The 26,074-nt window shown below is 41.9% G+C and overlaps 1 protein-coding gene and 3 long non-coding RNA genes across 4 annotated transcripts; all 4 read left to right on the top strand.

The window, feature by feature from the left end:
- The first annotated feature begins 704 nt into the window (after window positions 1–704).
- On the top strand, window positions 705–2,617 carry LOC140582259 (uncharacterized). The gene is made up of 2 exons (XR_011985184.1): window positions 705–909; window positions 1,360–2,617. It is a non-coding gene; the product is annotated as an uncharacterized lncRNA (long non-coding RNA).
- Window positions 2,618–11,819: 9,202 nt separating this feature from the next.
- LOC140582260 (uncharacterized) lies at window positions 11,820–13,905 on the top strand. Its single transcript, XR_011985185.1, has 2 exons — window positions 11,820–12,212; window positions 12,663–13,905. It is a non-coding gene; the product is annotated as an uncharacterized lncRNA (long non-coding RNA).
- Window positions 13,906–16,599: 2,694 nt separating this feature from the next.
- LOC140582237 (uncharacterized) lies at window positions 16,600–22,047 on the top strand. Its single transcript, XM_072706462.1, has 3 exons — window positions 16,600–18,765; window positions 19,084–20,492; window positions 22,030–22,047. The coding sequence occupies exons 2-3, from the start codon at window positions 19,335–19,337 to the stop codon at window positions 22,045–22,047; spliced, it is 1,176 nt and encodes a 391-aa protein (XP_072562563.1). The 5' UTR covers window positions 16,600–18,765; window positions 19,084–19,334.
- Window positions 22,048–22,699: 652 nt separating this feature from the next.
- LOC140582403 (uncharacterized) lies at window positions 22,700–25,755 on the top strand. Its single transcript, XR_011985359.1, has 3 exons — window positions 22,700–23,198; window positions 23,649–24,586; window positions 25,490–25,755. It is a non-coding gene; the product is annotated as an uncharacterized lncRNA (long non-coding RNA).
- Window positions 25,756–26,074: the final 319 nt, after the last annotated feature.

The raw sequence follows: 26,074 nt of genomic DNA, 5'->3' as shown, positions 1-26,074 counted from the left end.
ATAAAGGATCTTTTTTAAAAAAATAAATAAATAAGTTTCTCACAAACACCTCCATTCATGACTGACTGAAATATCAAGGATGAAAGTGATTAGGATCAGCTCAGAGAGCGCATGCCGAGCTGTTGCTAAAGTAGCAGCAGTCAACTTTAAACCAATGTTAAACAAATACTAGTTAATACTGAAAACAATCAGTCATTAAAATTAAACAGCTTGCTAAGCTGTGTTTCCTTTAACAATATAAATGTTATAGAAAAATGGAAACCCCACGCTCTCCGCGAATATTAATCACCAAGATTTATAAAAACCGCAACTGTACTGAAAAATAACGTTGCTTATGAATGTTGGCAAGTAAAAAAGTATTTGTACTTTGTGATCAAGTGCCATTCTTGGCACATCACACAACGACGAAATGTGTCCTCTGCATTTTAACCCATATGTGACATATTAGTGGGCGGCTATATTATTTAGCTTCATTCTTAAAATAATAATACTAATACCAAAAATAATAATAACAAAACCATATGAAGCCAGGTCTATAAAGCTAAAGTACCATAATGATTTGAAGCTATCATAGAGCGTAATTTGTAAAGAGGGAGACATGAACCTTACAATAAGTGTGTGTATACCAAAGTGGGCAGCTGTCTCTTTAAGACGTTCCTGAGTGCCGAAAGGTAGGGTGGGAGTTTTTTTTCCGGCGGGTTTTTCTAGACGGAGGAAGGCGGGTAAAGAGAGCGGAAAGAAGAGTGAACGGCAACTTAGAGAAATAAACGTATATATCTACATATATGTATATATATTTGTGTAGATATCAACGTTTAGAGCACTGTTTATTTTTTTTGGCCGAAGCATACAATTGCAGCAATTAGTGGATAGAAAGATTTTGGTGCTTTTGCTCTCTTGGATATCCTGGTAGGTCAATTTACCTGTTTGGTTAAATGTTAAGGAAAATATAGATATAGGGATCATTAGTGTGAAGGAAAAACAGTCAGGATATGAATGTGAACCTTTGTTGATTGTGTGGTTGATTATTTTCTTTGCTAATGTATCATTCTTTGTAGTTGTATGTAAAATGCTAAAGCTACCTATAAGGCTACTTGCTAATTGATCGGAATACGTTGACTGTGATATGGTGTTATTCAGTTTAGCCACCCTGTTAGTACCATTGCAGGTTGAAATGTTTATAATGTGCATATTTAAATATATACATGTATATGTGTATATTAATGTTATTCAGGAAATCTGTATAGTATGGCCTAATGTGGATCTGAGATTGCGCTGTATGTTAATGGATGATGGAAAAAAATATAATTTTGTGTGATGTTTAAGTAAGACATCTAACTCTCTGTACTTTGTGTGCAGACTGTTTTTTTTGGATTTGATTCCCTTCCGAATTCAGTATTTTTTCGACCAAGGAAGATCTCTTGTTTCACAGAGTCGCCCCCTCTGCGTTGAACTGCGCAATGTAACAAGTTTTTTGCACCTGGAGATTTTTTTCTTTCCCAGCGCTTTGTGAAGACATCCTCAAGTGTTGCAACGGGGGTTACTATAAATGGCAACGCCCCTGCAAAGGTCGGGAGTGGCATCCACCTCCCCAGTGGACACGGGGATCACGGGGATCAGTGGGCGGCAGTTTGGGAGAAGATTGCAGCCCTCGAAGACGAGGTGGACCGTTTACGGTCCGAGATCTCCCAGCTTGCTGGTGCCCTGACTGACCCAAATATGCCCCGGAGCAATTCGGAGACCACTGGGACTCCTCTTATAGTCCCCACTTCAGCTCCAAGCTGTTTCCCTCCCCCTCCTCCTCCTCCTCCACCGCCTCCTCCTCCTCCGCCTGCTAATATCCAGGGCCCGAAGCAGAAGACGAGTCATCGTCAGGGAAGTGGCGCAGGACCCACCAATGGCCCCAACATGGTGGATGTTCTGGCGGAGCTGCCGCACATTAAACTGCGCCCAGTGCTGAGGTCGCCAGGTGGGACGCCAGTGACGAGGAGGGGACTGACGCAGGGGACGCCCATGCCCTCAGAGGACATTGCTGCCATCTTAGCAGAGGCTCTGAAGAAGAAGTTCAAGCAAAAGATCCACTCTGATGTAGAGGGCCGATATTTAGCATTTTTTAATGTATCAGCATCGGTTTTTGTATTTTGCTCCCTAGTGTTTCAGTTGAGTTTGTCTAGTTATTGTATTTGGTGATTTTGTATATGGGTTTTGGTTTTGTTCCTTCTGCCCCTGCTTGTGTCTTTACCTGTTTAAATTCCCTAGTGTTGGTTTCTGTTTCCCTGTGTCCCTGTTTAGTTCCTTTGAGTTTATTAGTTTCACCTGTGCCCTGTTTCCCTGGTCTTTGTTAATTAGTCTCACCTGTCCTGTGTTAGTCTCGTTACCCCTTTAGTATTTTAGTTCCTGCTTCTGTTTAGTTCCTCAGTGGTTCATTGTTTTTGTGTGATTTATTGTTTGCGATGTTCAATGGTTTTGCTATTTTCAGTGTTTGATGTGATTTGGTTTTTGTGATTTAGTCTTAGTTTATTCCCTTTAGTTTTTGACCCCTCGTGGTCCTTTTTGGTTTGTTTGGTTTTGTAGTTTTTTCTGTTTTATTTAATAAACCCTGTTTGTTTTTCTTTGAGCCGCAAGTGGGTCGTCCACCCTTTTTTGTGCCTGCACCATGCCTCGCTCCCGTGCCCGAGCCGCCCGCAACCTTGACACTATCACAGTACCATCCTATAATATTTACTCAAATCAATTAATATTTCAATATTAATATTAATTAATTTCAATATTAACAATTAATATTTCAAATCAAAATTTGTACTCACTCGTTTGGGTAAATTGGGGTATTATTTTTTATGAGTAAAATAAACCCAAGTTTATCAAATAACATACCTAATGTATTTAATGGGCCCTTTTCAGCATTCAACGCAAAGTGGTACCAGGTTTGAAACAAGGGTCTTTGCCAGCATGGCCTGATACAGTTTTCTGTCCCTTTGGGAGTAAAGGTCTTTGCTCGAGCTCATTAATGTGGCTATTCTGCCAAGACTGGGCTGTTCTGCAGCTGTGGTAGAGACTAATATCTGTGGCATTCCATTCTCAATTGTGGTGGGATTCTAAATATTATGTAAACATGGATATCCAAAAATTAAGCCTAATTAAAATCGAAATATTAAATGAGCAAAATTATTAAATTTGTTGTTCTATCCCAAGTCTTGATTAAAAAGCACTTCTCACTCGCTATGCTCACTTTGTTTTTGTTTGAGCTGGTTTCTCATGCATGTAGGTCTCCCGTAGATGACGTCGCGCGTGTGACTGTCAGACAGACATCTGCCTGCCGCTGACAGGTTACTGTGAATTATTATTTCTGTTTTTACAATATAGATGTTAAAGCACTTGATTTTATTGGTAACGCAGCGGTAACATAAAGTTACTTGAAATTGTAACAGTAATCTCATTATCAATTTTAAAATTATAACGCGTTAAATTACTCCGTTACTAAAAACGAATCAAATTCCAGCAACACGTTACTATAAGTGACAATGTAAGAGACAATAAAAAGCAAATGTAACCATTATGTAAATATTTCAGATATTTTACTGAAAGGTATATCACAGGGTACAAAAAACAAACAGCACTGTTAACATGACAAAATACAAAACAGCATATGAAAGCTCACAGAGAAATGTCCAGTCAGGTGGCAGTCCAGGCTTTTGAGTTGAGTACAGACTTTCATTGTCCAGTTGCCCATGCCTTGACAAGCGACATTCTGTTGGTTTACCAAGAATTAACCCACACGGAACAACTGATCAATACTTCCACACGCAGATAAGGGAATAACTTTCTCAAAAAGTTTGTTCACCTTAACTCTCCGGATACACGTTTCGACATGAACCCGCAAACGGGCGATGGACTGTGTTTGTTCAACATCCTGTTTACTCATCTGAGTTTTCTTTGACAGGACAGCAGGCCGGTAAACCTTGCAGGGTACAAGAGTGTGCACAAGAAACCCCATGTCCACCATAATGCCCATGTCAGCTGTGCAGAACAAGAGATGATGGTGTTTGACAAAAGATTTCTGTACAGTCCAGCATCACTTGTGTGTTTGCATATGGGGAAAACTCTGGTGGTAATTGAGCTTGTATGGCTTCTTTTGGTAGCTACAGACAGATAGAACCAAGCAGGTGGTACCAAAAGTGTGTCCAGGTCGTTATAATTCTGCTGACAGTGGTGCGGTGGATACCAAAATGGTTGGCATGATCGCAGAGAGGCAGAGCCACGGAGAGATGCATTAGGAACAGAAGCAACTCGTCTATGGGCGCAAGTTTCTGTTAGAGATAAGAAAGAAAGTTAATTAAATTAGCAAAAGTACTGCAAACGTACAATTAGTTTTACTGCTTATATAAAAGTATATTTACCACCTAAATGAAATAGTTAAAGATGAAACTTAAATGGCTTGGGGCTATATAACATGATTAATTGCAGCCTTTGTGATCACCTTTGCATTAGTTCATATTTCCATTAAGCACCAATAGGCTAAGCTTTCAGGCTAAAGTCTTATTTAGTGTAGTATGCATTAATCCACGAGACCCTGATAACACAGCTTAGCTGCACTGGCCCTGGTGACCCGCACCATCTTGGTCTTCAAGGCTGGCTGCACAAGTTGCCAAAAGGCCTGGAAGTGATGATGATGATGATGACGATGATGATGATGACGAAACCCTTTATTGCTGTTGCAATACACCATGTTACTAGTCACAAGTACAAGTGAAAATAACTGCCCATCAACCCGACCATACATATACACAAACATCACATTATAGGGGGTAGACAGGTCAGGAAGACAGGGGATATAGGAAGAACAGAGAAAACAGAATTACATGAGAAGAGAGGAGGGGAATTAAAACAGCCCCCAGACTGTACTCCAGTAGGGAGGACATTGTAGGAACAGAAAAAACACATAGAACATAAGAACATAAGAACTATACAAAAGAGAGGAGGCCATTCGGCCCATCGAGCTCGCTTGGGGAGAACTTAACTAATAGCTGAGTTGTTAAAATCTTATCTAGCTCTGATTTAAAGGAACCCAAGGATTCAGCTTGCACTACGTTATCAGGAAGACTATTCCATACTCTGACTACACGCTGTGTAAAGAAGTGCTTCCTTAAATCCAGTTTGAAATGTTCTCCCGCTAATTTCCACCTATGGCCATGAGTTCTTGTATTTGAACTAATGCTGAAGTAACTATTCGGTTGAACAGCATCCAAACCTGTTAGAATCTTATAGACCTGGATCATGTCCCCCCTCAGTCTCCTTTGCTTGAGGCTGAACAGATTTAGCTCAAATAACCTTTCCTCGTATGACATTCCTCTAAGACCAGGAATCATTCTTGTGGCCCTATGCTGCACCTTTTCTAAGGCCGCAATGTCCTTTTTAAGATATGGTGACCAAATCTGCACACAATATTCTAGGTGAGGTCTGACCAAGGAATTGTATAATCTTAGCATTACCTCCCTTGAAAGGTTACCCCCGAAATCACAGAATACACCTCAAATATTGAAGACCACAATGCAGTCATACTTGGACATGACCAAAAAGTGTGAAAGAGAGTAGCAGGTGCTTGTCTACATCTGTCACAAATAGGATTAACCCCCGGGTAAATCTTGGATAACTAAACCCCAGACATGTGAAGTCTATGTACAATCTTGAACTGAATGAGGCAGTGCCTCGCACAAATAGAGGAGGAGTGGATGATATATGTTAGACCATTGACCATCATTAATAGTTGTACCCATATCCTTCTCCCAATTTACTTTTACTATTGTCAGTGAAGAACCTTCCATGTCAAATATATTTGTGTACAGCTTTGAGACGGTTCCCCTAACCTCTGGCTGAGTTTCTATGATTGAATCAAGAAATGATGTCTGAGGTACAGTAGTGAAGGAAAATGACTGACGTTATTCTGTGTGAAATGTCTAACTTGTAGGTATCTGAAAAAGTGATTTGCTGGCAGAGCAAACTCCTGTCTAACCTGATCAAATGACATGAAGACGCCATCCTTATATAACGTCTTAATATTCAACACTCCATTTTTAAACCATTGTCTGAATGCATTATCTAATAGAGAAGCTGGAAATAGCAGGTTGGCCATGACAGGGACGTAAACAGACATGGAGGCTAGGCCATAATGTTTACGAAATTGAGACCAGATCCTTAGTGCAGGGCTTAAAGTATTCCGGCACCGTGCCGGATCTCCGGCGTGCGGCCGTGAGGAAAAAAAATAATAATATTTTAGAGCCTGCGCATGCGGTTTAATATTTTCGAGCCAATTTATTTCACCTACCAATCATATGAGAGGAACGCAGCTTTAACTAACGTTACAAGCCTATCAGGAGTAGAGAAGGGCGGGTCCTTGCAACACGGTATGATTGACACCCATACGTCAATGTCACGTTAGCGTTGTCGGAGAAAAAAAAATGGAGCGCAAGTTTATGAAGCCTGGGGATGATGTCCTAGCAATAGATAAAGGACTCAAAAATAAATGGCGCTGGACGTGGATTGAAGAAAGTAGAGATGGCGAGCCTTTTGGCAGTTGGTTCGCTTTTTTGATAATGAAAGCAACAGAGTAATAACACAACATCTGGCAAGCAGAAAAGTCAACATTGCAAATGCCCCAAACCTTATGCTGGAACTTTAAGATGTCATGCAGACTTATGGTCTTGAGTGGAGACAAGTTACCAGCATCCTCCTTGACAACTGTGCAGTCATGAGAGGAAAAAAGTCTGGCCTTGAAACTCAAGCAAGGAAGGAGAACCCATACCTCCTTGATGTATCTGGAGACACCGTGCACATGGTTTCCAATGCTGCCAAGGCCCTCATGAGTCCGTTCAGCACAGAAGTGGAAAATTTCTGCTCCGATGTCTATTATGATATTGAGAAGTCACCAAAACAGAAGGAGATTTTCTCAGAGTTTCAGAGTCTGCTCCATCTTCCTTCCAAGAGCTTGATAAGACCTATTAGCAACAGATTTCTTCAGATGCTGGAGGTGTGCACCAGGCTGAATGAACTCATGGATGTACTGGTGGTGCATTATTACTATGTGCTGGATCCAAATGAAGAACACAAATACAGGTAATGCTAATCATTTTGTAGTATAAATTAAGTATTTTTTAATGTGCTGTCTCTGCAGTTAACTATTTTTATTGTATTATATTGCATGTAGAGTGATGTGCTAGTTTAGTGTTGTTAGGTTTTATGTAGGAATAAGCAATGAAAATAGCCACAGTGGTGTGTGTGTGTGTGTTTGTGTGATACAGAAGGCTTCTTAACGAAGTGCTGACGAGATATGCACTAACAGTTGAGGAAAAGACCAGAATAGAAATTCTTCAACAAGAACAAGCCACAACATCCCGAATGGGAACACAAGCCAACCTTGACCGGAAGGCACGAATCTCTGTGTTTGAGTTTGACCGATTCAAAGTCACGGTCGACATGTTCAGAGGTATCTTGTAGCAGGCTAACTTGTGTAGGCAAAAACTTTAGGCTAAATGTAATGAAAGTTAATAACAGTTGTTGTTTTTTACAAAGGGAACAGCCAGGTCTCTACTACAGCAATCATAACCAGCTTTAGAAGTTATGCAGAGTTATATAGAAGTGTTCAAATAAATAGCAGTTTATAGTTAAAAAAAAAGTGAATAAAGTGAAATTATTTTTAATCAGTATGTTATTTCCATATTTCAAATGTAATGGAAAGATTAGACATTCAATTCCAAGGCAAAAAATGTAAAATACTTTATTAAGTCTGCATTTTTTTTTACAGGAAATGAAGAAAAGGAATATTTATCTTAAGAAAAAAATATAGCAGTGTTGCGAATTTTTTCTTTTCTCTTCAGCCACAAACATTGACATACACTTAAAACATTTTAAAGATTTAACTGATAACATCTGATTATGATCTGATTAACATCTGACAAAAACAATGATTATGCACCAAAATATTACTTCAGTAATTTAAAGTTAAGTTAAATCTTGAAAAAAAGACTTTCAACATTTCAGGGATTTTTAAAAAAAATGCAACATGAAAAACCAATGGCGCACTTGCTGCACGTGGAGATGGTGGCCCTAGTTCGAGAGCTCCTCAGCAAATTTATGAAGCCGGAAGCCATCCCACTGAGTGCAAAGGATATCATCAAGGTTGATGTCCGGGGTAAAGATTTGCAACTATCAGACAAAAGGTTGTCTGTTGGAAGATACTGCTACTCTGCACTAAACAAGGCCCGTGTGGAGAGGAAGATATGGGTGAGAACATTTACAACTCTCTCAGAGAAGGATACATGAAGTCATCAGAGTTCCTTCTCAAAAACCTTCCTCTGGACAACAAGATAATCACCTCACTTTCTGCACTCACTCCCTCTCTGATTCAAGATGACTCCATCTGTGGGGCTTTTATCACATCAGGAGAGGCCTTGCCTAATGTGGTCGCACCAGAAGAGATTGGTCAGGTGGAGGAAGAGATACGGGCGTACCAAATAGAGGTGGACCTGGTAACGTGTGCCCAGAACTACATTGAAGAGGAAGGCCGAGTTGATGTAGATTGGTGGAGCAGAGTTGTATCCATGAAAAATCCAGAGAGAGGTGTGAGATTTCCCATTCTGGGTCAGCTGGTCAAAGCACTACTTAGCATTTTCACAGGCCCCCTGGTTGAGGGATCATTTAATCTCATGGATGATATTCTTGAAGCAGACAGATGCTCCATGAATGTGGAAACTTATGAGAGCCTTGCAATTGTAAAATCCACGATTAAAGCAAGAGAGTGGACAGCATCGACAATGACAATAGACCAGCCATTAAGGTGGTCTTGCCTCTCATCGTATCAAACATATCAAAAACATCTGCAGAAAAAGAAAGAGGCACAACAGGCACAAAAGAAGAAAAGGGTGAGTGAGGCAGCAAGGATTCGGCCATCACAGATGGCAAACAAACTCATACGGCAGGCCAGGAATATCGCTGGATCAGCCAAAGCCTCCTCTAGACGAGCCAAACACTCATCCTCCTCCACTGGACCATCCAAACCCTCACCAACCTCCTCTGGACCAGCCAGACCCTCACCAACCTCCACTGTACGATCCAGAACCTCACCAACCTCCACTGGACCATCCAGACCTTTTTCAACCTCCTCTGGACCAGCCAGACCCTCAGCCTCCTTCTCTGGACCATTCAGACCACAAGCAACCCGGCAGCAGGGAGCCCCCCCCCCCCCCCCCAGGCGCAGACCGGGAGAGACCCACCCCACCACGCCCGATGAGACCCCAGCTAGCAGCCAAGGACGGGACAACCCCAGACCCCCCGGCAAACGGGGAGCCGGTCCAGCCAGGCGGGGTGACCCCCGCCCCCCGGCCACCCCTGGCCCCCCCCCAGGCGAGGCAGAGGCTCCCCCCACCGCCCCCCCCAAACCACCCCACAGTGTCCGAGGGCCCCGCACCGGAATCGCCAACGGCAGACAACGACCCACCCCCACCAGGCAACGGGCCCGGGCAGACCAAGCCCCCCAGCATGCGGGCGACCACCCGCCTGGGAGCCGGAGCAGCGGCCCCAGCAGATAGAGCCCACGCCCCCAAACCCACGCACCCCAGGCGGAACCCAGAGGCCCCACCCCCCGATCCCCCCCCAGCGCGCCACCCACCCCGGGGGGGCAGAACCTCCCATCCCCCGCTCCGCCCCCAACAGGCCAGGCCAGCGGCCACCCAGAGACACTGACCACGCGCCCTCAGCCAAGAGAAACACCAGAGGACCCCAACAACCCAGCCCCCAACCCGGGACGGTGACGGCAAGGCCCCACCACCCGTGACGACATTACATTAAAAAATTAATTATTGGAGTCCAACTGTCTTCAACTGTCTTCATCGATCAAATGATTTTTCTTACAGGCAGACATCCTCTCCATGGAAACATAATCCAAGAGTAGATTTTTGAACATAAGAACATAAGAACATAAGAAATTTACAAACGAGAGGAGGCCATTCGGCCCATCAAGCTCGTTTGGGGAGAACTTAGCTAATATCTCAGAGTTGTTAAAATCTTATCTAGCTCTGATTTAAAGGAACCCATGGTTTTAGCTTCCACTACAATAGCAGGAAGACTATTCCATACTCTGACTACATGCTGTGTAAAGAAGTGCTTCCTCAAATTTGTTTTAAAATGTTCTCCCGCTAATTTCCACTTATGGCCACGAGTTCTAGTATTTAGACTAATATTGAAATAGTCATTTGGCAGATTTATGTTTAAATTCTCTTTTGACTTCCAGTTCAGAAGGATTGTTTTCTTAGCAACGGTTAGTACTGTGAGAAGCATGCAAGATTTATTCGTGTCCATATTAGTGTTAGTGAGGTCCCCAAGCAGGCAGAGTGAGGGGGAGGGTGGGATGGGATGCCCTAGGTGTGTAGATGAGTCTTCACAAATCCTTTGCCAGAATTCGTTGACCGGTGTGCAATACCAGAAAGCATGCAGGTAATTATCTGGTGCATCCTTCTTACAAGTTAGGCATATGTCAGTATCTCTGATACCCATCTGGAACATCCTCTGCCCTGTGTAGTGTGTTCTGTGTAAAATTTTGTACTGTAATAGCTGCAGGTTGGAGTTCTGATTCATTCAAAAGGTATTCAAGCAAATTTGCCTCCAGAAGTTAGTGTCTGGATTGATGAGCAAATCCCTTTCCCATTTGTGGGTAGGGAGTGAGAGCGTTGTATCAGATTCTGCTAGATGCACGTAAATCCTAGACAGTAGTTTTTTAGTTGGAGTTATTAAAAAGTTTGCTATTTTTGGTGAAAGCTCCAGATCTAATTGCTTACGGCACCATCTATTATGTATTATTGATTTAAGTTGAAGATATTCTAAGTATTTGTTTTTCTCAATGTTATAAGTTTCTGTAATTTTGTCAAATGATATCATGCAATTGTCTTGGATTATATGTTCGAGGCGCTTGATTCCTTTATTATGCCAAGCCAGGAAGTTTATCACTTTTTTTATTTAACAGGATGTCAGGGTTGTTCCAGATGGGTGTCAGTTTGCATGGGACCAGTGAAATTTGGTTCATTCTATTTGGTTCACTGAGAACTATTTATAAGCTATCATCAGTCCAAGGAGTGACGCCGATGTTTCCGTTCTGCCTTATTTGCTGTAACTGTAGTTCCGCTTTTTGCCAGCAGGCTGCGCACAGACAGCGTTTCTGTGGGCAGCACATTGTATGTTGTTAGATTAGTATTTCATAACAGGACTGCAGGACATTGCGTAAAATCATTTTCTGCAGTAAGTATTGGAGTGTTTATAAAGGATCTTTTTTAAAAAAATAAATAAATAAGTTTCTCACAAACACCTCCATTCATGACTGACTGAAATATCAAGGATGAAAGTGATTAGGATCAGCTCAGAGAGCGCATGCCGAGCTGTTGCTAAAGTAGCAGCAGTCAACTTTAAACCAATGTTAAACAAATACTAGTTAATACTGAAAACAATCAGTCATTAAAATTAAACAGCTTGCTAAGCTGTGTTTCCTTTAACAATATAAATGTTATAGAAAAATGGAAACCCCACGCTCTCCGCGAATATTAATCACCAAGATTTATAAAAACCGCAACTGTACTGAAAAATAACGTTGCTTATGAATGTTGGCAAGTAAAAAAGTATTTGTACTTTGTGATCAAGTGCCATTCTTGGCACATCACACAACGACGAAATGTGTCCTCTGCATTTTAACCCATATGTGACATATTAGTGGGCGGCTATATTATTTAGCTTCATTCTTAAAATAATAATACGAATACCAAAAATAATAATAACAAAACCATATGAAGCCAGGTCTATAAAGCTAAAGTACCATAATGATTTGAAGCTATTATAGAGCGTAATTTGTAAAGAGGGAGACATGAACCTTACAATAAGTGTGTGTATACCAAAGTGGGCAGCTGTCTCTTTAAGACGTTCCTGAGTGCCGAAAGGTAGGGTGGGAGTTTTTTTTCCGGCGGGTTTTTCTAGACGGAGGAAGGCGGGTAAAGAGAGCGGAAAGAAGAGTGAACGGCAACTTAGAGAAATAAACGTATATATCTACATATATGTATATATATTTGTGTAGATATCAACGTTTAGAGCACTGTTTATTTTTTTTGGCCGAAGCATACAATTGCAGCAATTAGTGAATAGAAAGATTTTGGTGCAATTGCTCTCTTTTGGATATCCTGGTAGGTCAATTTACCTGTTTGGTTAAATGTTAAGGAAAATATAGATATAGGGATCATTAGTGTGAAGGAAAAACAGTCAGGATATGAATGTGAACCTTTGTTGATTGTGTGGTTGATTATTTTCTTTGCTAATGTATCATTCTTTGTAGTTGTATGTAAAATGCTAAAGCTACCTATAAGGCTACTTGCTAATTGATCGGAATACGTTGACTGTGATATGGTGTTATTCAGTTTAGCCACCCTGTTAGTACCATTGCAGGTTGAAATGTTTATAATGTGCATATTTAAATATATACATGTATATGTGTATATTAATGTTATTCAGGAAATCTGTATAGTATGGCCTAATGTGGATCTGAGATTGCGCTGTATGTTAATGGATGATGGAAAAAAATATAATTTTGTGTGATGTTTAAGTAAGACATCTAACTCTCTGTACTTTGTGTGCAGACTGTTTTTTTTGGATTTGATTCCCTTCCGAATTCAGTATTTTTTCGACCAAGGAAGATCTCTTGTTTCACAGAGTCGCCCCCTCTGCGTTGAACTGCGCAATGTAACAAGTTTTTTGCACCTGGAGATTTTTTTCTTTCCCAGCGCTTTGTGAAGACATCCTCAAGTGTTGCAACGGGGGTTACTATAAATGGCAACGCCCCTGCAAAGGTCGGGAGTGGCATCCACCTCCCCAGTGGACACGGGGATCACGGGGATCAGTGGGCGGCAGTTTGGGAGAAGATTGCAGCCCTCGAAGACGAGGTGGACCGTTTACGGTCCGAGATCTCCCAGCTTGCTGGTGCCCTGACTGACCCAAATATGCCCCGGAGCAATTCGGAGACCACTGGGACTCCTCTTATAGTCCCCACTTCAGCTCCAAGCTGTTTCCCTCCCCCTCCTCCTCCTCCTCCTCCGCCTGCTAATATCCAGGGCCCGAAGCAGAAGACGAGTCATCGTCAGGGAAGTGGCGCAGGACCCACCAATGGCCCCAACATGGTGGATGTTCTGGCGGAGCTGCCGCACATTAAACTGCGCCCAGTGCTGAGGTCGCCAGGTGGGACGCCAGTGACGAGGAGGGGACTGACGCAGGGGACGCCCATGCCCTCAGAGGACATTGCTGCCATCTTAGCAGAGGCTCTGAAGAAGAAGTTCAAGCAAAAGATCCACTCTGATGTAGAGGGCCGATATTTAGCATTTTTTAATGTATCGGCATCGGTTTTTGTATTTTGCTCCCTAGTGTTTCAGTTGAGTTTGTCTAGTTATTGTATTTGGTGATTTTGTATATGGGTTTTGGTTTTGTTCCTTCTGCCCCTGCTTGTGTCTTTACCTGTTTAAATTCCCTAGTGTTGGTTTCTGTTTCCCTGTGTCCCTGTTTAGTTCCTTTGAGTTTATTAGTTTCACCTGTGCCCTGTTTCCCTGGTCTTTGTTAATTAGTCTCACCTGTCCTGTGTTAGTCTCGTTACCCCTTTAGTATTTTAGTTCCTGCTTCTGTTTAGTTCCTCAGTGGTTCATTGTTTTTGTGTGATTTATTGTTTGCGATGTTCAATGGTTTTGCTATTTTCAGTGTTTGATGTGATTTGGTTTTTGTGATTTAGTCTTAGTTTATTCCCTTTAGTTTTTGACCCCTCGTGGTCCTTTTTGGTTTGTTTGGTTTTGTAGTTTTTTCTGTTTTATTTAATAAACCCTGTTTGTTTTTCTTTGAGCCGCAAGTGGGTCGTCCACCCTTTTTTGTGCCTGCACCATGCCTCGCTCCCGTGCCCGAGCCGCCCGCAACCTTGACACTATCACAGTACCATCCTATAATATTTACTCAAATCAATTAATATTTCAATATTAATATTAATTAATTTCAATATTAACAATTAATATTTCAAATCAAAATTTGTACTCACTCGTTTGGGTAAATTGGGGTATTATTTTTTATGAGTAAAATAAACCCAAGTTTATCAAATAACATACCTAATGTATTTAATGGGCCCTTTTCAGCATTCAACGCAAAGTGGTACCAGGTTTGAAACAAGGGTCTTTGCCAGCATGGCCTGATACAGTTTTCTGTCCCTTTGGGAGTAAAGGTCTTTGCTCGAGCTCATTAATGTGGCTATTCTGCCAAGACTGGGCTGTTCTGCAGCTGTGGTAGAGACTAATATCTGTGGCATTCCATTCTCAATTGTGGTGGGATTCTAAATATTATGTAAACATGGATATCCAAAAATTAAGCCTAATTAAAATCGAAATATTAAATGAGCAAAATTATTAAATTTGTTGTTCTATCCCAAGTCTTGATTAAAAAGCACTTCTCACTCGCTATGCTCACTTTGTTTTTGTTTGAGCTGGTTTCTCATGCATGTAGGTCTCCCGTAGATGACGTCGCGCGTGTGACTGTCAGACAGACATCTGCCTGCCGCTGACAGGTTACTGTGAATTATTATTTCTGTTTTTACAATATAGATGTTAAAGCACTTGATTTTATTGGTAACGCAGCGGTAACATAAAGTTACTTGAAATTGTAACAGTAATCTCATTATCAATTTTAAAATTATAAAGCGTTAAATTACTCCGTTACTAAAAACGAATCAAATTCCAGCAACACGTTACTATAAGTGACAATGTAAGAGACAATAAAAAGCAAATGTAACCATTATGTAAATATTTCAGATATTTTACTGAAAGGTATATCACAGGGTACAAAAAACAAACAGCACTGTTAACATGACAAAATACAAAACAGCATATGAAAGCTCACAGAGAAATGTCCAGTCAGGTGGCAGTCCAGGCTTTTGAGTTGAGTACAGACTTTCATTGTCCAGTTGCCCATGCCTTGACAAGCGACATTCTGTTGGTTTACCAAGAATTAACCCACACGGAACAACTGATCAATACTTCCACACGCAGATAAGGGAATAACTTTCTCAAAAAGTTTGTTCACCTTAACTCTCCGGATACACGTTTCGACATGAACCCGCAAACGGGCGATGGACTGTGTTTGTTCAACATCCTGTTTACTCATCTGAGTTTTCTTTGACAGGACAGCAGGCCGGTAAACCTTGCAGGGTACAAGAGTGTGCACAAGAAACCCCATGTCCACCATAATGCCCATGTCAGCTGTGCAGAACAAGAGATGATGGTGTTTGACAAAAGATTTCTGTACAGTCCAGCATCACTTGTGTGTTTGCATATGGGGAAAACTCTGGTGGTAATTGAGCTTGTATGGCTTCTTTTGGTAGCTACAGACAGATAGAACCAAGCAGGTGGTACCAGAAGTGTGTCCAGGTCGTTATAATTCTGCTGACAGTGGTGCGGTGGATACCAAAATGGTTGGCATGATCGCAGAGAGGCAGAGCCACGGAGAGATGCATTAGGAACAGAAGCAACTCGTCTATGGGCGCAAGTTTCTGTTAGAGATAAGAAAGAAAGTTAATTAAATTAGCAAAAGTACTGCAAACGTACAATTAGTTTTACTGCTTATATAAAAGTATATTTACCACCTAAATGAAATAGTTAAAGATGAAACTTAAATGGCTTGGGGCTATATAACATGATTAATTGCAGCCTTTGTGATCACCTTTGCATTAGTTCATATTTCCATTAAGCACCAATAGGCTAAGCTTTCAGGCTAAAGTCTTATTTAGTGTAGTATGCATTAATCCACGAGACCCTGATAACACAGCTTAGCTGCACTGGCCCTGGTGACCCGCACCATCTTGGTCTTCAAGGCTGGCTGCACAAGTTGCCAAAAGGCCTGGAAGTGATGATGATGATGATGACGATGATGATGATGACGAAACCCTTTATTGCTGTTGCAATACACCATGTTACTAGTCACAAGTACAAGTGAAAATAACTGCCCATCAACCCGACCATACATATACACAAACATCACATTATAGGGGGTAGACAGGTCAGGAAGACAGGGGATATAGGAAGAACAGAGAAAACAGAATTACATGAGAAGAGAGGAGGGGAATTAAAACAGCCCCCAGACTGTACTCCAGTAGGGAGGACATTGTAGGAACAGAAAAAACACATAGAACATAAGAACATAAGAACTATACAAAAGAGAGGAGGCCATTCGGCCCATCGAGCTCGCTTGGGGAGAACTTAACTAATAGCTCAGAGTTGTTAAAATCTTATCTAGCTCTGATTTAAAGGAACCCAAGGATTCAGCTTGCACTACGTTATCAGGAAGACTATTCCATACTCTGACTACACGCTGTGTAAAGAAGTGCTTCCTTAAATCCAGTTTGAAATGTTCTCCCGCTAATTTCCACCTATGGCCACGAGTTCTTGTATTTGAACTAATGCTGAAGTAACTATTCGGTTGAACAGCATCCAAACCTGTTAGAATCTTATAGACCTGGATCATGTCCCCCCTCAGTCTCCTTTGCTTGAGGCTGAACAGATTTAGCTCAAATAACCTTTCCTCGTATGACATTCCTCTAAGACCAGGAATCATTCTTGTGGCCCTATGCTGCACCTTTTCTAAGGCCGCAATGTCCTTTTTAAGATATGGTGACCAAATCTGCACACAATATTCTAGGTGAGGTCTGACCAAGGAATTGTATAATCTTAGCATTACCTCCCTTGAAAGGTTACCCCCGAAATCACAGAATACACCTCAAATATTGAAGACCACAATGCAGTCATACTTGGACATGACCAAAAAGTGTGAAAGAGAGTAGCAGGTGCTTGTCTACATCTGTCACAAATAGGATTAACCCCCGGGTAAATCTTGGATAAGTAAACCCCAGACATGTGAAGTCTATGTACAATCTTGAACTGAATGAGGCAGTGCCTCGCACAAATAGAGGAGGAGTGGATTCTTTGAAGTATGTTAGACCATTGACCATCATTAATAGTTGTACCCATATCCTTCTCCCAATTTACTTTTACTATTGTCAGTGAAGAACCTTCCATGTCAAATATATTTGTGTACAGCTTTGAGACGGTTCCCCTAACCTCTGGCTGAGTTTCTATGATTGAATCAAGAAATGATGTCTGAGGTACAGTAGTGAAGGAAAATGACTGACGTTATTCTGTGTGAAATGTCTAACTTGTAGGTATCTGAAAAAGTGATTTGCTGGCAGAGCAAACTCCTGTCTAACCTGATCAAATGACATGAAGACGCCATCCTTATATAACGTCTTAATATTCAACACTCCATTTTTAAACCATTGTCTGAATGCATTATCTAATAGAGAAGCTGGAAATAGCAGGTTGGCCATGACAGGGACGTAAACAGACATGGAGGCTAGGCCATAATGTTTACGAAATTGAGACCAGATCCTTAGTGCAGGGCTTAAAGTATTCCGGCACCGTGCCGGATCTCCGGCGTGCGGCCGTGAGGAAAAAAAATAATAATATTTTAGAGCCTGCGCATGCGGTTTAATATTTTCGAGCCAATTTATTTCACCTACCAATCATATGAGAGGAACGCAGCTTTAACTAACGTTACAAGCCTATCAGAAGTAGAGAAGGGCGGGTCCTTGCAACACGGTATGATTGACACCCATACGTCAATGTCACGTTAGCGTTGTCGGAGAAAAAAAAATGGAGCGCAAGTTTATGAAGCCTGGGGATGATGTCCTAGCAATTTATAAAGGACTCAAAAATAAATGGCGCTGGGCGTGGATTGAAGAAAGTAGAGATGGCGAGCCTTTTGGCAGTTGGTTCGCTTTTTTGATAATGAAAGCAACAGAGTAATAACACAACATCTGGCAAGCAGAAAAGTCAACATTGCAAATGCCCCAAACCTTATGCTGGAACTTAAAGATGTCATGCAGACTTATGGTCTTGAGTGGAGACAAGTTACCAGCATCCTCCTTGACAACTGTGCAGTCATGAGAGGAAAAAAGTCTGGCCTTGAAACTCAAGCAAGGAAGGAGAACCCATACCTCCTTGATGTATCTGGAGACACCGTGCACATGGTTTCCAATGCTGCCAAGGCCCTCATGAGTCCGTTCAGCACAGAAGTGGAAAATTTCTGCTCCGATGTCTATTATGATATTGAGAAGTCACCAAAACAGAAGGAGATTTTCTCAGAGTTTCAGAGTCTGCTCCATCTTCCTTCCAAGAGCTTGATAAGACCTATTAGCAACAGATTTCTTCAGATGCTGGAGGTGTGCACCAGGCTGAATGAATGTACTGGTGGTGCATTGTTACTATGTGCTGGATCCAAATGAAGAACACAAATACAGGTAATGCTAATCATTTTGTAGTATAAATTAAGTATTTTTTAATGTGCTGTCTCTGCAGTTAACTATTTTTATTGTATTATATTGCATGTAGAGTGATGTGCTAGTTTAGTGTTGTTAGGTTTTATGTAGGAATAAGCAATGAAAATAGCCACAGTGGTGTGTGTGTGTGTTTGTGTGATACAGAAGGCTTCTTAACGAAGTGCTGACGAGATATGCACTAACAGTTGAGGAAAAGACCAGAATAGAAATTCTTCAACAAGAACAAGCCACAACATCCCGAATGGGAACACAAGCCAACCTTGACCGGAAGGCACGAATCTCTGTGTTTGAGTTTGACCGATTCAAAGTCACGGTCGACATGTTCAGAGGTATCTTGTAGCAGGCTAACTTGTGTAGGCAAAAACTTTAGGCTAAATGTAATGAAAGTTAATAACAGTTGTTGTTTTTTACAAAGGGAACAGCCAGGTCTCTACTACAGCAATCATAACCAGCTTTAGAAGTTATGCAGAGTTATATAGAAGTGTTCAAATAAATAGCAGTTTATAGTTAAAAAAAAAGTGAATAAAGTGAAATTATTTTTAATCAGTATGTTATTTCCATATTTCAAATGTAATGGAAAGATTAGACATTCAATTCCAAGGCAAAAAATGTAAAATACTTTATTAAGTCTGCATTTTTTTTTACAGGAAATGAAGAAAAGGAATATTTATCTTAAGAAAAAAATACAGCAGTGTTGCGAATTTTTTCTTTTCTCTTCAGCCACAAACATTGACATACACTTAAAACATTTTAAAGATTTAACTGATAACATCTGATTATGATCTGATTAACATCTGACAAAAACAATGATTATGCACCAAAATATTACTTCAGTAATTTAAAGTTAAGTTAAATCTTGAAAAAAAGACTTGCAACATTTCAGGGATTTTAAAAAAAAATGCAACATGAAAAACCAATGGCGCACTTGCTGCACGTGGAGATGGTGGCCCTAGTTCGAGAGCTCCTCAGCAAATTTATGAAGCCGGAAGCCATCCCACTGAGTGCAAAGGATATCATCAAGGTTGATGTCCGGGGTAAAGATTTGCAACTATCAGACAAAAGGTTGTCTGTTGGAAGATACTGCTACTCTGCACTAAACAAGGCCCGTGTGGAGAGGAAGATATGGGTGAGAAACATTTACAACTCTCTCAGAGAAGGGTACATGAAGTCATCAGAGTTCCTTCTCAAAAACCTTCCTCTGGACAACAAGATAATCACCTCACTTTCTGCACTCACTCCCTCTCTGATTCAAGATGACTCCATCTGTGGGGCTTTTATCACATCAGGAGAGGCCTTGCCTAATGTGGTCGCACCAGAAGAGATTGGTCAGGTGGAGGAAGAGATACGGGCGTACCAAATAGAGGTGGACCTGGTAACGTGTGCCCAGAACTACATTGAAGAGGAAGGCCGAGTTGATGTAGATTGGTGGAGCAGAGTTGTATCCATGAAAAATCCAGAGAGAGGTGTGAGATTTCCCATTCTGGGTCAGCTGGTCAAAGCACTACTTAGCATTTTCACAGGCCCCCTGGTTGAGGGATCATTTAATCTCATGGATGATATTCTTGAAGCAGACAGATGCTCCATGAATGTGGAAACTTATGAGAGCCTTGCAATTGTAAAATCCACGATTAAAGCAAGAGAGTGGACAGCATCGACAATGACAATAGACCAGCCATTAAGGTGGTCTTGCCTCTCATCGTATCAAACATATCAAAAACATCTGCAGAAAAAGAAAGAGGCACAACAGGCACAAAAGAAGAAAAGGGTGAGTGAGGCAGCAAGGATTCGGCCATCACAGATGGCAAACAAACTCATACGGCAGGCCAGGAATATCGCTGGATCAGCCAAAGCCTCCTCTAGACGAGCCAAACACTCATCCTCCTCCACTGGACCATCCAAACCCTCACCAACCTCCTCTGGACCAGCCAGACCCTCACCAACCTCCACTGTACGATCCAGAACCTCACCAACCTCCACTGGACCATCCAGACCTTTTTCAACCTCCTCTGGACCAGCCAGACCCTCAGCCTCCTTCTCTGGACCATTCAGACCACAAGCAACCCGGCAGCAGGGAGCCCCCCCCCCCCCCCCAGGCGCAGACCGGGAGAGACCCACCCCACCACGCCCGATGAGACCCCAGCTAGCAGCCAAGGACGGGACAACCCCAGACCCCCCGGCAAACGGGGAGCCGGTCCAGCCAGGCGGGGTGACCCCCGCCCCCCGGCCACCCCTGGCCCCCCCCCAGGCGAGGCAGAGGCTCCCCCCACCGCCCCCCCCAAACCACCCCACAGTGTCCGAGGGCCCCGCACCGGAATCGCCAACGGCAGACAACGACCCACCCCCACCAGGCAACGGGCCCGGGCAGACCAAGCCCCCCAGCATGCGGGCGACCACCCGCCTGGGAGCCGGAGCAGCGGCCCCAGCAGATAGAGCCCACGCCCCCAAACCCACGCACCCCAGGCGGAACCCAGAGGCCCCACCCCCCGATCCCCCCCCAGCGCGCCACCCACCCCGGGGGGGCAGAACCTCCCATCCCCCGCTCCGCCCCCAACAGGCCAGGCCAGCGGCCACCCAGAGACACTGACCACGCGCCCTCAGCCAAGAGAAACACCAGAGGACCCCAACAACCCAGCCCCCAACCCGGGACGGTGACGGCAAGGCCCCACCACCCGTGACGACATTACATTAAAAAATTAATTATTGGAGTCCAACTGTCTTCAACTGTCTTCATCGATCAAATGATTTTTCTTACAGGCAGACATCCTCTCCATGGAAACATAATCCAAGAGTAGATTTTTGAACAGATTTATGTTTAAATTCTCTTTTGACTTCAGTTCAGAAGGATTGTTTTCTTAGCAACGGTTAGTACTGTGAGAAGCATGCAAGATTTATTCGTGTCCATATTAGTGTTAGTGAGGTCCCCAAGCAGGCAGAGTGAGGGGGAGGGTGGGATGGGATGCCCTAGGTGTGTAGATGAGTCTTCACAAATCCTTTGCCAGAATTCGTTGACCGGTGTGCAATACCAGAAAGCATGCAGGTAATTATCTGGTGCATCCTTCTTACAAGTTAGGCATATGTCAGTATCTCTGATACCCATCTGGAACATCCTCTGCCCTGTGTAGTGTGTTCTGTGTAAAATTTTGTACTGTAATAGCTGCAGGTTGGAGTTCTGATTCATTCAAAAGGTATTCAAGCAAATTTGCCTCCAGAAGTTAGTGTCTGGATTGATGAGCAAATCCCTTTCCCATTTGTGGGTAGGGAGTGAGAGCGTTGTATCAGATTCTGCTAGATGCACGTAAATCCTAGACAGTAGTTTTTTAGTTGGAGTTATTAAAAAGTTTGCTATTTTTGGTGAAAGCTCCAGATCTAATTGCTTACGGCACCATCTATTATGTATTATTGATTTAAGTTGAAGATATTCTAAGTATTTGTTTTTCTCAATGTTATAAGTTTCTGTAATTTTGTCAAATGATATCATGCAATTGTCTTGGATTATATGTTCGAGGCGCTTGATTCCTTTATTATGCCAAGCCAGGAAGTTTATCACTTTTTTTATTTAACAGGATGTCAGGGTTGTTCCAGATGGGTGTCAGTTTGCATGGGACCAGTGAAATTTGGTTCATTCTATTTGGTTCACTGAGAACTATTTATAAGCTATCATCAGTCCAAGGAGTGACGCCGATGTTTCCGTTCTGCCTTATTTGCTGTAACTGTAGTTCCGCTTTTTGCCAGCAGGCTGCGCACAGACAGCGTTTCTGTGGGCAGCACATTGTATGTTGTTAGATTAGTATTTCATAACAGGACTGCAGGACATTGCGTAAAATCATTTTCTGCAGTAAGTATTGGAGTGTTTATAAAGGATCTTTTTTAAAAAAATAAATAAATAAGTTTCTCACAAACACCTCCATTCATGACTGACTGAAATATCAAGGATGAAAGTGATTAGGATCAGCTCAGAGAGCGCATGCCGAGGTGTTGCTAAAGTAGCAGCAGTCAACTTTAAACCAATGTTAAACAAATACTAGTTAATACTGAAAACAATCAGTCATTAAAATTAAACAGCTTGCTAAGCTGTGTTTCCTTTAACAATATAAATGTTATAGAAAAATGGAAACCCCACGCTCTCCGCGAATATTAATCACCAAGATTTATAAAAACCGCAACTGTACTGAAAAATAACGTTGCTTATGAATGTTGGCAAGTAAAAAAGTATTTGTACTTTGTGATCAAGTGCCATTCTTGGCACATCACACAACGACGAAATGTGTCCTCTGCATTTTAACCCATATGTGACATATTAGTGGGCGGCTATATTATTTAGCTTCATTCTTAAAATAATAATACTAATACCAAAAATAATAATAACAAAACCATATGAAGCCAGGTCTATAAAGCTAAAGTACCATAATGATTTGAAGCTATTATAGAGCGTAATTTGTAAAGAGGGAGACATGAACCTTACAATAAGTGTGTGTATACCAAAGTGGGCAGCTGTCTCTTTAAGACGTTCCTGAGTGCCGAAAGGTAGGGTGGGAGTTTTTTTTCCGGCGGGTTTTTCTAGACGGAGGAAGGCGGGTAAAGAGAGCGGAAAGAAGAGTGAACGGCAACTTAGAGAAATAAACGTATATATCTACATATATGTATATATATTTGTGTAGATATCAACGTTTAGAGCACTGTTTATTTTTTTTGGCCGAAGCATACAATTGCAGCAATTAGTGGATAGAAAGATTTTGGTGCTTTTGCTCTCTTGGATATCCTGGTAGGTCAATTTACCTGTTTGGTTAAATGTTAAGGAAAATATAGATATAGGGATCATTAGTGTGAAGGAAAAACAGTCAGGATATGAATGTGAACCTTTGTTGATTGTGTGGTTGATTATTTTCTTTGCTAATGTATCATTCTTTGTAGTTGTATGTAAAATGCTAAAGCTACCTATAAGGCTACTTGCTAATTGATCGGAATACGTTGACTGTAATATGGTGTTATTCAGTTTAGCCACCCTGTTAGTACCATTGCAGGTTGAAATGTTTATAATGTGCATATTTAAATATATACATGTATATGTGTATATTAATGTTATTCAGGAAATCTGTATAGTATGGCCTAATGTGGATCTGAGATTGCGCTGTATGTTAATGGATGATGGAAAAAAATATAATTTTGTGTGATGTTTAAGTAAGACATCTAACTCTCTGTACTTTGTGTGCAGACTGTTTTTTTTGGATTTGATTCCCTTCCGAATTCAGTATTTTTTCGACCAAGGAAGATCTCTTGTTTCACAGAGTCGCCCCCTCTGCGTTGAACTGCGCAATGTAACAAGTTTTTTGCACCTGGAGATTTTTTTCTTTCCCAGCGCTTTGTGAAGACATCCTCAAGTGTTGCAACGGGGGTTACTATAAATGGCAACGCCCCTGCAAAGGTCGGGAGTGGCATCCACCTCCCCAGTGGACACGGGGATCACGGTGATCAGTGGGCGGCAGTTTGGGAGAAGATTGCAGCCCTCGAAGACGAGGTGGACCGTTTACGGTCCGAGATCTCCCAGCTTGCTGGTGCCCTGACTGACCCAAATATGCCCCGGAGCAATTCGGAGACCACTGGGACTCCTCTTATAGTCCCCACTTCAGCTCCAAGCTGTTTCCCTCCTCCTCCTCCACCGCCTCCTCCTCCTCCGCCTGCTAATATCCAGGGCCCGAAGCAGAAGACGAGTCATCGTCAGGGAAGTGGCGCAGGACCCACCAATGGCCCCAACATGGTGGATGTTCTGGCGGAGCTGCCGCACATTAAACTGCGCCCAGTGCTGAGGTCGCCAGGTGGGACGCCAGTGACGAGGAGGGGACTGACGCAGGGGACGCCCATGCCCTCAGAGGACATTGCTGCCATCTTAGCAGAGGCTCTGAAGAAGAAGTTCAAGCAAAAGATCCACTCTGATGTAGAGGTCGACCGATATATCGGCCGGCCGATATATCGGGCCGATATTTAGCATTTTTTAATGTATCGGCATCGGCCGATATCCGAGTGCACTACGCCGATTTTCAGACAGGCACGTCTGCGGGCAACCCAGTGTTATTGTTGCTGTGGAACACGTGACCCATGCTGCCTTGCGCAGGACCACAGCCAGAAGTTTTGGAAGAGTCCTGGGATAAAACGGTAAGGCTTAAATTCTGATCTTTCAATGACCTGTTTATTTAAGTAGTTTGCTATGAAATGTTCCTTTAAAAGAAATCGCGAATTACGCTATTGGGAACTGGGGTAATGATAATGAGCCTTCAACCAACTGTAGCTTACAGGTAACATTAAGGATCATTGATTCTAATAGAGTTCGTTTTGTGCGCTTATTGGTGGGCTCACAGACGTTTTTTAATCGTTAAAAATCATTTTAATTGTTAACATTTTAATTATTACCATATCAGCCCGATGTTATCAGTTATGTTTTTTTTCTTGTGTCGGAGAGTTTCACTCTGTGAGTGTGTGGGGCGGAGCAGGCAGCTCTCAAATACTGCAGCATGTGTGAGAGTTGCATTACTCTGCCCTGATCACAGACAGCGCCGTCCTCGGAGACACAGAGCTGCTAAGAACAATGCATGGCGGAGAAAAGTGTTTGTTCGAAAGCGTGGTTACCATTTACTTGAGCTGATGCTGACAATGGTCCTTCTGTGCAACTTTTTTTCATTTGAGACCGGAGAGTCAAACAATTTGTCAGACGTCTAGATAAAAAGTGCATGACTTTGCGCAGTTAGTTTCCTCATTAAACATGTCTATCCTTTATACGGGCTTATACGTAGACAACGTCACAATCACTAGGGGCTTATGTTGTCCTTGCATACAAGGCTGTGCAATACGACAGTTATTTTATTTTATTTTCCGGGATCACTAGATTCTGATTGTGAATTTGGCTTTAAGCTATGTTTGTTTTTTGTGTTTTTTTTTTTCTTCAAAATGTATTAGAGTGTAATTGTTTTAATGTGCATGGAATACTGGAATTGTAGAATTAATTGAAGATGAAGGTACTATAATAAAAATTCTAACCTTGCATTTATTCTTCTGTTTTAGTAATTGCTGTCTGATGGCTGAACAAAAATCTAATCCTGTATGGCAGCATTTCACAAAGCCAACACCAGGAAAAGCCAGGTGCAATATCTGCAGCAGACTGGTGAGCTTGGGAGCTGAAGAATGAGTTTGCTGCTAAAGAGATTCTAATGCTGCTATCTTTATTGTTTATAAGTTTAAGTTGTTTATAAGTTGTATTGTGTTTTTGTTATTTAAGTTTATATTTAAATTTACACAAGTCAGTATTCAATAAATGCTAAGTTGAGAAATTTTGTGTTTCGTTTGTTATTATTAATGTGATATTTTATCATGCAAATAGAGGGGAAAACGTCCAATTGTCGGCCAAAAAATATCGGCAGCATATATCGGCCATCGGCTGACCCTGACTCCTAAATATCGTCATCGGCATCGGCTATTGAAAAACCCATATCGGTCGACCTCTACTCTGATGAGTAGGAGCAGCAGGCCTCTGAGCCCTTAAACTTTTTTTACTTAAATTTTTTATACTTATAACATTTTTATACTTATATCATTTTTATACTTATATCATTTTTATACTTATATACTTTATATACTTAAACTTTATAT

This window comes from Paramormyrops kingsleyae, chromosome 24 (genome assembly GCF_048594095.1).
Source record: "Paramormyrops kingsleyae isolate MSU_618 chromosome 24, PKINGS_0.4, whole genome shotgun sequence".
Taxonomy (NCBI): Eukaryota; Metazoa; Chordata; class Actinopteri; order Osteoglossiformes; family Mormyridae; genus Paramormyrops; species Paramormyrops kingsleyae.
Note: the sequence above shows the minus strand (reverse complement) of the source record. Positions and strands in the feature narration are given on the sequence as shown.